The 10,694-nt window shown below is 35.6% G+C and overlaps 1 protein-coding gene across 1 annotated transcript; it reads left to right on the top strand.

Moving 5' to 3' along the window:
* Positions 1-351: 351 nt before the first annotated feature.
* Positions 352-8,972, top strand: LOC143865444 (peptidyl-prolyl cis-trans isomerase FKBP53-like). Its single transcript, XM_077375822.1, has 11 exons — positions 352-551; positions 4,841-5,003; positions 5,186-5,259; positions 5,393-5,625; positions 5,845-5,987; positions 6,273-6,618; positions 7,614-7,866; positions 8,163-8,247; positions 8,345-8,386; positions 8,497-8,545; positions 8,683-8,972. The coding sequence occupies exons 2-11, from the start codon at positions 4,991-4,993 to the stop codon at positions 8,759-8,761; spliced, it is 1,317 nt and encodes a 438-aa protein (XP_077231937.1). The 5' UTR covers positions 352-551; positions 4,841-4,990; the 3' UTR covers positions 8,762-8,972.
* The last annotated feature ends 1,722 nt before the right edge of the window (positions 8,973-10,694 follow it).

Raw genomic sequence — 10,694 nt, 5'->3', positions numbered from 1 at the left:
TAAGGTTTCCATGTGGTTTCTCTTTAGATCATCTAGGATCATCCTGTGGAAATGATTTTTAGGACACAACCTATTAATGATGTGGTCCATCAAATGGAGGGTTTGGATCTTCCTATGGTGTGGATCGTACGCTTTATTTTTGTAAAATATGAGTGGAGCCTACCTTTCAAAGATTTAAATAAATTAATTGTTGGGCCCACCAACGTTCAGAGAGAGAGAGAGAGAGAGAGAGAGAGAGAGAGAGAGAGAGAGAGAGGGGGAGATGGACCGGTTTGGTAGTGGGATACGACTGCCCTTTTTATGCCATGATATCATTTCCCTAGTTATTACGAAAACCAATGCAAATGCTCCTCTCTCAAATAAAAGCTTCGTACTTACACCGTCAATGAGTCCTATTAGAAGTCTCTCTCTCCCTCCTCAGTCCTAGAGTTTTTCATTTCATTTCTTTTCTTTTAGCTCTGTTTTGGATGCAGCAAGGTCTTCTTCTTCTTCTTCTAGTGGGATTCTCTTTGTTCTGGCCTTCTGGGAGTTGTACTACAAGTTGTAATCAGGTTATCTTCTATAAACTATCTCATCAAGCAACTTACAAATGTAAGAATGTTCCATTTCAGATTCTCTTTGTTATTATTGGTCTGCTTGAAATGGCTGCATTCTTTCCAAGCCATTTCAAATTATATTATTTTCTTGTTTTTATGAATGTGTTGTTGAAACACATGTTGCTGTTATACGTAAGCTCTATTCTTCCTTGTTGGTGTCTTGTATGGACTTTTAATGAAATTTGGTTTAATTTACAAGTTTCAATTATATCCAGACTATTGGGAAATTTGGATTAGTTATTATTTGGATAAATATGATTGTCTTGTTTTATGTGTTGTAGTTAGTAAATTAGGGCTTGTATGTTGATTTTGCCAATCTTCAACAATATTGAGACCTCTAGAAGTATTTTCTGTATTGAAAATCTCTAAATATAGAATTTTGGGTTCAATGCGTTTTTCCTTAAGAATTAAGAATTTAAGATTCTTCATGGGATATCAATTCCTATTTGCATTTTGAAAATCTAATTTCTTGAGCTTATGCATTTGAAAGATGTATATAGCACAACTTGGTTGGATTGCTAGAATATGATATTTAGTTTCTTCAAGCATATAGCTTGCAGGGTCTTTTCTTGTCCCTAGTCGTTCAATTTGTTAATCATGAGATGGAAGCCCGGAATAATTGGCCTGGTGGTCCAGACGAGTCCAAAACATTTGGATTGTATACTGTGTGGGAGAAATAAAGAGAACAAAGAGAAGTTACCAAAAGTTGGAAATCAAATTATGTGAATCCTATACTGTAATCCAGAACATGAGCATTTATAATTTGTGTGGGCTTTTGATTTTTTTGTTTTTAATTTTTATAATAATGCATTAATGATTGTATAATAATTTATTGGGATTTGCTAGCATCCATCGCAGAAGACATATCGCCATGCTCATTTAACTCTATTTTTTAAGATGATTCTAACTATGCCATCATTTAGGCTTCCTCTTTGCATATAAGAAAAATTATTGTACTTTCAATTAATCGTGCTTTCTTTTCGATCCAACATAATTTTCTTCTCATGCATTGCACAGGTAGTCCCACCAGTAAACAATAATTAGCGAAAAAACATAGAGTCATGGTGAAATCGGTTAGAAACAATGAATGACAAAAAACGAGGTAAAATAAAGACAACGAATATGTCAATCGGTTGTTTTCAAACTGGTCGATTGCAAGGGTACCTCTGTGTCGAACAAGCTAGTTAAGGTTTGATTATCAGACTTGCAATGAATCATCGCACACTTGCCAAACATGGAAAAAATGGATTCACTTATTTAACAATTATTTTAAGAAATATTCATCTCATATAACTTTTATGCTTGTATTATTTAAGAGATGGATGAAGAAAATGGAAACGACAATGCATATGATGGGCCATATCTCTGGGTCTAAATTGGTATCCCAAACAGAGATCTCATTTGCAAGATTGAGGTGTACAGAATTCAATGGCTTAACGACTTCATCAAATGTCTAGAGTCATTCAATGAGACTGGGACCAAGGGCAATAATCCAGACTTGTAGTCGCCAATACCTAATCACCATACACATGTTAGTGGGTCAAAATGTTTTTCTCATTATATGATTAGTTGAAACCTTTAATTGATCTAGGCCATCCACTTCTTGGAGTCCACATTGATCTCCCCAGAAGAAGAAAGACATTGAAATGATGGCCCCTAAGTATAACTGTTACACATATTCATTTCTTTTTGGGCCACAACCAATGGTTAAAAGGAAGAACTCTTCATTTTCCCGCAGGTTTGTAAAATGAAATATTTCTTGTTCATTAACTGAGATGAGAGTGTATGGCCTTGATGTAGAGCAGGTCCTAGCCAAAGATTGTGGGTAATATTTCACGTAGGTTGCTATTTTCTTTTCACCATTTCCATGTGAGAGGGCATGTGCTTGTGTATGTAATATTCCATATATGGGGTAATTTTGTCCTTTTATGTTAGTAGGGATTAGTATAAGTAGGATGCATTTTGTCATTAGAGGAGACTTTTACAAAATTTTCAATTAGAGACTTTGTTTTCTGCTTGAGGGATTTCAAGCAGTGATGTTTTACCTGTGGCGTGTTCAAGGTCAGATTTCTGAATTAATTTTCTGCATCATAGAGTCTTTTCTATCATTTCCTTGTTGCAAGCAAGAATTACATACGTGATTTGGTGTTCAAGTGTCTCCACGCCTGGACCGATTTCTGTCCCGATAAATAGAAGCAAGTGACAGTTTTGGCCCATCGAAATCACTCTGAATTCTTGAACAACATTTAGTTCAGTTCCTTCAAATGATAGGCGACCTAAATATTTACAGCAATAAGATCTTCTCTTCAATTGAGTAAAATATCCGTTTGAGTTTGTTTCAGCCACTACGTTTTAAACCTCATTCAATCTCAGAACAGGACACTCACATTTCAAGCCATCGAAATGGTTTATTGTGGATTTGGAAGCAAAGCCTTGTCCAGAAATTAACTTCAGCTTGCTTATTGGATGTTTGTTCAAACCGAGAATCTAATTCAGGTGTTTTGGAGTTTTCCAATCTAGTCCATGCATTTTGGGAGTGTTTTTCTTTTTTTCTTTTTTTTATTACTCGGGACTGCAATTTAGTGCTCTTATTCATCTCTATTAGATTCTCTCTGAGCTCTATATATCCACATAACTCCATGCATTTAGGACATCTGATAAACTGGAGTTTTTATACCTGAGCATAAACAGCACAAAAAGTCATTAAGCATACTTTTCACAGTCCAACAAATGGCCTGGCTCAATCATATTACAAGCAGATATGCACAGAGTTTTTAATGATTTCAGAGGGCTTAATCCAAGAGCTCGATTTATGACTTGGGACTGCAATTTCGTGGTTGATTTCTTCTTTAGGACAATTTGCCTTGAGTCATTTGCTGGATGTGGTGTTTGCATTCCCCTCAATGTAGTGGAAGTTCTTTGTGGAACTTAGCAAATATACAAGGTCTGAATTTAAATAGTTCTTGTGGCTATTATCTGTCATTGAGATCAGAGTTTGGTGAACATCTTGTGTGCCTTCCAACTGTTATGAATCTCAGTGTTTGAACACCATTATCCGTTGCTCAGATTACATTGAATCCCAAACTAAACAGCCTTGTTTGTGCGTGACCTGTTTGTTTGGGATATTACAATCCTTCATACTATTGTTGGATGCATCTTGTGTTATGTAGGATGCTAATTCTAGTAGAAGTTCAACAAATCTAAGGGTCTGCATCAATTAGGGCATAGATAGACAAACACTATGGGCATGAGAATTGTTCTGGTAATCAGTTAACTGAGTGTGCTGCTCACCAAATTTCTGGTAACCCCAATTTGGTAGTTACTTTGGAAGTTCCCAAGTGATAGTTCTTGACCTTTGAGTTCCAAACAAATCCTTACTACTTTTGTATAAGCACTATTTCCTTTTTTATCAGCCCAACAAGATGGAATTATTATGAATTTGGTAATGAATGTGTGTCCTTTCCTCCTTTCCGTCTTCTTGAACAGCCCTCTCCCCTAGCTGCATCTCGAACAGTACCAGCCTTCTGTCCATCTCTAGCGAAAAAACCCTTCGCCCCCAATCGCTTTGATATTACAAAAGTTGGCATGCTGGAACTCGGCTACCAGAATAAATTTGGGGAAAACAGCCCCTGACATACATTTATTTCTTTTCTTTGTTGCTTCTGAAGCTAGTTGCTGCTGCATGTCTTTCTGTACTCATGAAAGGCTTGTACTTGTTATGGATGAACGAGTATTGATGCCCAAAAAAGTATGTTACTTGTCTGGCAACAGTTTTGGGATACTTTCTTCTATTACATTTCAACCAAATATTTCTTCATATATCTCCCCACTCCCTACATAGACAGAATAAATTTCCCTTCGTTTTTCGATGATGCATTTGTGTGGGGATGTTTTCTTCTTTAGCTGCCCCCACACACATGCGCGCACGCGAAAAAAAAGACATCTCTGCACAAATTCGAAAATAATAGGCTTACGGATGCATGATCGGACAATTAGATTCTAATTCACAGATTTCTATTCTGTTATTTCGCTATGTATACTTGAAATTAGTTTTGGCATTGCAAATTTCATCCTATGTTATTCTTTTTCTCAATTAAAATGTTATTCTACTAACCTTATTTCTTGTTCCCTTGAAAGGAATAGTGAAATTTATTTGATATCTTCTGTTTCAGATCACATGCATTTCACATACAAAGGTCATTCACTTGAGCTGATATTTTCTGGTTTAATATTTTCTTTCATAGCATACATCCACAGCACATTCAGACATAATTGCACTATATCCAAGAAAGAGTATTATAAATTGTAGAACTTAGCTGTCTACAAGTGTTCTAGGGCACTCTTGCTGAAAATCACTCGAATCGTTGCAACTCTCAATCTATCTGTATCCGAAAATGACATTTTGGGGTGGGTATTTTCTTGATCTCTTTCTACCATCTCCCATTTTTTCCTTGTTTTTCCTTATGTGCTTATGTAGAAATTTCAGTATTTATAGAACATTGCTTAGTGTCTTTGTTCCCTTTATATTTTTCTTCTGCTTTTATCAATAAAATGGTGTTTATGGTTGATTTTCTTTGATTTTTTATTAGGGGTTGAAATAAAGCCAGGAACACCATATACCCATCGAAATGATGAGACGCGAGTAAGGCTTCACATTGGTCAGGTTTGTTTCAAAAATCCACGAGATTTTTCTTTTGATTTTGGTTTTTTTATATAATTCCTGTGTTGTGTATAAGAGCATCTGTTTCGATGTCGGTCTTTATTTTTTTTGCTTGAGAAAAGTAGTGTTGTTGCAGGCAATACTGGGTTCTGGTCCAAAAACAAAGAATAAGGTTGTTGTCCAGTGTAATATAGGCAACAAGAGTCCTGTTCTAATTTGTGCTTTATTGCCTGATAAATCCGAGTGGTGCCCATTGAATCTCGAATTTGAGGAGGAAGACGATGTCATTTTCTCCGTTCTTGGTCCAAAGAGTGTGCATCTTAGTGGTTACTATCTGAGGCCTCTAATCAATCGTGATGGCGAAGAAACGTATCCTTTTCATAAAAAAATTAATACTTTCATGGTGTTCCCCTTTAATTTCTTTTTCTTTCAATCTTTCCTATGTTTTCTTTCTTAATAGGACTTTCTATGAGATCATTGGACATGATTAATCTATTCAAAGAAGCAGCCAACAGCCTTTTTTTTGTTTGTTTCCCAAATCTTGTTTTTGTTACTTCTTTTATGTTTTCCTTTACTGCTATGTTCAAGTGATTCTTATGGGGAAGATATTGTCGAGACCGATACTGATCAGTCCAGTGATTATGATGAATCGGAAGATGAATATGATGATGATTTCATTGATGATGATGATCTTGAAATGTCCGATGCCTCTCCTAAGCCCAAAAACGAAGGTATCCTTGTTCTCGAGTGGCTTATCTTTTTGAATTAAGAAATGCGAGTATGCTTTTATGTATGTTCAATAGTGCATTAACATGTGCATGCCGATGTATAGAATGGATTAGTCCAAATGTATGCTACTTATGTTAAATTTGTAGTAGTTATGGAATACTAGATGTTTCTTTGTTTGATGAATCGTTGGTATACGATGGAAATTTATACACTTGGTTTTGAGATTTAATGTTCTACGAAATGATGAACATTCTTTCCATTTGTAATGTTACTGGTTCTGATTCTAGCTGAAATTGCGGAGATAGTAGACGATCAAAAATCTGCAAATGGTAATGGTACTCACAGACGTCTTAAGAAGAAGTTTCAAATCAGCGACTCTGATGGTGATGGTGGTTCAGAGAAGCAAATTATCAAGACTTCCAACACTCCAGTTTTGGAAAGCGAAGATGAAGATGATTTTCCTATTTCTTCAATCTTCAAAAAACATGATATTAAAAAATCCAAAGCAAAGGAAAAACTGGATAAGAAGACAGATGAGGAATGCATGACGAAGAAGGCAAAAGATGAGAGCCATCGTGTCACGTGCTTAAAAAGGAAGGTCGATGCTATTGATCAAGATGGTGACTCAACCAGGTGACAATTTCTTTATGAACTAGTTTTTTTCTGAGATATTAGCTGTGAGTATGAATAGTTTAAAGACAAATTTATTACTTTTTGTGTTAAATATTTATTGTATGAATGACTTTTTGGGTCCTTGGAATCATTATTTGGTTAAGGAATCATTTTGTTTTGGTATTGAAACTCTAATTAAATCCTTTATTTGGTTAAATCCATTTTGTTTTGCTATTGAAACTCAAATTTAATGTCTTTTTTAAATAAATCCCTGTTGCGTCTCAGCACATTTTGGCCCATGAGAGGGGACATTTGGATTTTGCATCTAATTGAATTGTGATAATATTTTAATCTCTGTCATGAATTATTAGAACCCATTGAGCCCAATGAATTGGTATGTTCCTATTCCACTCATTTTTTGATGATCATGCTATGGATAGATCTTCGAATAATTCATTTGACCCAAGGGAAGCTATAATGTCCGGATGTTCTCTGTAACATTGTGTAGTTTATTGAACTCTTTGCATAATTTTATAATGCTATTTGTATCTTACAAAAAAGAAATGATTGTTTAGTTATTTGATTGCCGAGTGAAGAATATTTACATACGACCAATATGAACCCTAACCTTCATTGGTAACTGCATAATTTCATTTTGACTGAAAGTATTCTAGGAGAAGTTCGAATCCATTGCATTTGGATATTGATTAGTCCCTTTGTTAGTATCACCCAAATATTTGTTTTCCTGTACTTCAAGTCCTCCCGACCCAATAAGTTATTGGATGAAGAAAGGAATGTTTTTCCTTTTCTTTTTGGGAACTGTTCTCAAAGAGTGTGAAGCATTTGTTGTTTCCATTCTGTTCAGGAGTATCAAAGAGATCTGATTATTTGATCTTTTGTTTCAGTTTCAGAGTCTAGGATATTTTAGGAAATGTTTATATGCTGGCAATTGTGTTAACATTTGCTATTGTTGTTCTGGCAATTGTGTTAACATTTGCTATTGTTGTTCTGTGCAGGAGTGTCAATGCCGCTGCTGTCATTCAAGATGAGAATAAGAAAATGAATAATAAGAAGCGTAAGACCAATGAGGTTGATGCAAATGCAAACAGTGAGGAACCTGGGAAAATGGAAGAAGTGAAAAAGGAGCCTATTAAGGAGCAGAAAGCTGAAGTGCTGCCATTAAAAGCAATGACATACCCCAATGGGCTTGTAGTTGAGGAACTCTCAACAGACAAACAACACGGCAAAAGGGCTTCTCCTGGAAAAAAGGTAAATCCTATTGATGTTCATTAACTTCCAATGAGTGGAGTGGTGTATTGTAAGTGGTGTTACAGGACGTAGTTACATAGAAGATGACACATGCTTATTCAGTATCGATTGTTACTTTTTTTGCGCTTTGATTTTTTTGATGCCAACTGTTAATTAGTTTATGCTCTATGGATCTGAAAACATAGTTCATATGCACTGCAATCCTATAGTAGTTATTTTCTTTATCATGCTCTCTCAAACAACATAGAAAACATTTATCGTGAAAATCAATTGATCGAACTGACACTTGGTTTCAGGTATCTATCCACTACAGTGGCATTCTAGAGAATGGAGATGTGTTTGATTCAAATATTGGCCAAAGTCCATTTAAGTTCCGCCTAGGTATATTGTCATACTTAACTTAATTTGCATATGCCACAAACTTGATTCGTTCATGTTTTAAACAATCGTATCATTAACCAATAGTTTTTTAATACAGGTAAAGGAAAAGTTATAAAGGGTTTTGATGTTGGTATTGAAGGTAGTTATCTCTTAGCCTAAAATCTTTATTTGATTCCAAGGCCAATTTCATTTTTTCTATAAGTTTTTGGGGTATACTTCTTAATTTCATGTACGTATGTATATCCCTAGGCATGCATGTTGGCGACAAAAGAAGGCTCACTATCCCTCCATCAATGGGGTATGTAATCTCGAAAGCCAAATCTTGATGTTGTCTTCTGCCTATACTCTTTAATCCTTCTTTTTTTTTTTCGTTTTACTTGTCTACTACTATATCCTTCTGGTCTTTTAATGTAATTCAATTTTCTCTTGATGCAGTTATGGGTTCAAAGATGTAGGGAAGATACCAGGGAAGTCAACACTTGTATTTGATGTTGAGTTGGTTCATGTTAAGTAAATTGAGTAAGCAATGGCTGCTCTTTTTTTTGCTACTTCTGTGTTGCTATTATGCGGCTTAATTTTGGAGAGTGTAACGAGTCGTCATAGAAAATATGCAGTTCTTTGGAAATAGGTATGGATGTGGAAAGTTTGGGCTGTATGCATCAATTTTATGACTTGACAGTTACCATATGTTACAACAGAAATGCAGATCACCATTTTGGTTGACATTTTTAGTGCATAGTAGCAAAATTATATACGTATGGTTAACCATAGCCTTTTAGGCAACATATTGGGCTGTTCTTCATGGGGATAGAAATCCTTAAATAAGCTGTTATATGGGTTGGCTATATTGCTTTGATAATTTTATCTTGAATAAAGCTTTGGATTGGCCACCTGTTTGTATGGTATACCCCACTCAGTGGAGAACCGCAACATTGTAACGATTGTAACTGCTATGTATTGGTGATTTATGTTTAATATGTCGGTAATTAATACTAAATAAATTATATTAGCAACATGAGATTAAAAACTTAGTAATTAAAATGTAATTGAAATTAACAAATTTTTTGTGTCAAAGTCGTGGACGATGGTCAAATTTTATGCCCCACCCATTTCTATGACAAATTTTCTTCAAATTTTATCCTTTTTTTTAAAGATTTTCCAGATTTTTTGATTGGTTAAAGTAGGCTAATTTCTTTTTCCTCAACACATTGTTTGAAATCTCATTCCTCGCTGTTCTTTGAGGACTGTTTGACAATCATGAAAAATTGTTTCATGGAATATTTCTCTTCGGGATTGTAAGAGAGGAGCTGCAGAGGAGGGAGGGGGAGAGAATTGAGAAGGCTGAATTCAAGAAAGCATGGAGAGAAATCCTTAATAAAAACAGCATGCTCTCCTCACCCTCCTTCTCTTACAATTGGCCCCTCTATTATTTCATGGAATATTTTTTCATGGCTGCCAAATGCCCTAAATATCTGTTAAATTTGAAAAATCTTTTTTTTCTCACATTTCCTTTTTAGGGGCTGTTTGGATTCGTAGATTTTAGAATCTGGGATTTCTTCAAGATTCTAGATGAGAGACGAGAAGAAGTGGATCAGCCATCTTTTTCTTATTTCTCGCCCTTCTTTCCGTCAGCAAGAGTAGCAGATCATCCATTGTTTCTGGGTTTTAGAAATCTCAGGATGAGGGAGAGATTTTTAAAACCTGGATTTCTTATCTAAAATCCAAGAAACGTTGTCATGACCTGAATGGAATCGCCCAAAATTTTGCAAGCCAATAAGGAAAGGTTCGCTTAAAATCTGCTTCATTCGTAGGGTCAAACTATGACGATCCAGAATAAATAAATGGGTTCTTGGTTGGTTTGGCCATCCCAATGAACCCTATTTTACACTGTTTTCAAACTAAAACCTGTATTCTAAAATCTGCTTATCCAAACGGCCATTACTTTTCTTAGTATTGCACATCTCTCTCTCGTACGCACACATTTCCCACACTTTTCTAAATATTTCACATCTCTCTTACATAATTCTCTCCTAAAATGCCTTGAATAATCTTTCCTCACATTTACTTAACACCGTCAACAGCTGCAGTGCCCCTTTTCCTTTGAATGAAAAGAGGGCCCTCTTTCTATTCCACCCATTTTTTTCTCACTTGCATATTCCATTACATTGAAAAGAGGAGATTCAAACGGCCGAATCTGTGGAAAGGGAATAAGATACTTATTCTTATTCCTTATTCCAGCGAACAAAACGCGTCCAAAGTGTATGGGTAACCGGATGCTTTCTAAAGCCGGTAATAAAGATTGGGCCGGTAATAAAGAAGGGGTAACTAGGGGATGGATTAAACATTTTACATTAAACGGACGTTAATTGCGGATTGATAAGGGGGCGAATTTATCAGCGCCCATCTGAAATAAAAAGAGGTGATACAGCACTCTTCTTCATTCTACC

This window comes from Tasmannia lanceolata, unplaced genomic scaffold (genome assembly GCF_043159265.1).
Source record: "Tasmannia lanceolata isolate RefF3 unplaced genomic scaffold, GAP_Taslan_0.1 ptg000079l, whole genome shotgun sequence".
Classification (NCBI taxonomy): domain Eukaryota; kingdom Viridiplantae; phylum Streptophyta; class Magnoliopsida; order Canellales; family Winteraceae; genus Tasmannia; species Tasmannia lanceolata.
This window is presented reverse-complemented; position numbering and strand designations above follow the sequence as displayed.

Bases quoted from the DNA above. Each gene is read 5' to 3' on its own strand.
- LOC143865444 (XM_077375822.1), top strand. The intron at 8,387-8,496 runs GTAGTTATCTCT...GTATATCCCTAG, and splicing joins TTTTGATGTTGGTATTGAAG to GCATGCATGTTGGCGACAAA. The intron at 8,546-8,682 runs GTATGTAATCTC...CTCTTGATGCAG, and splicing joins ACTATCCCTCCATCAATGGG to TTATGGGTTCAAAGATGTAG.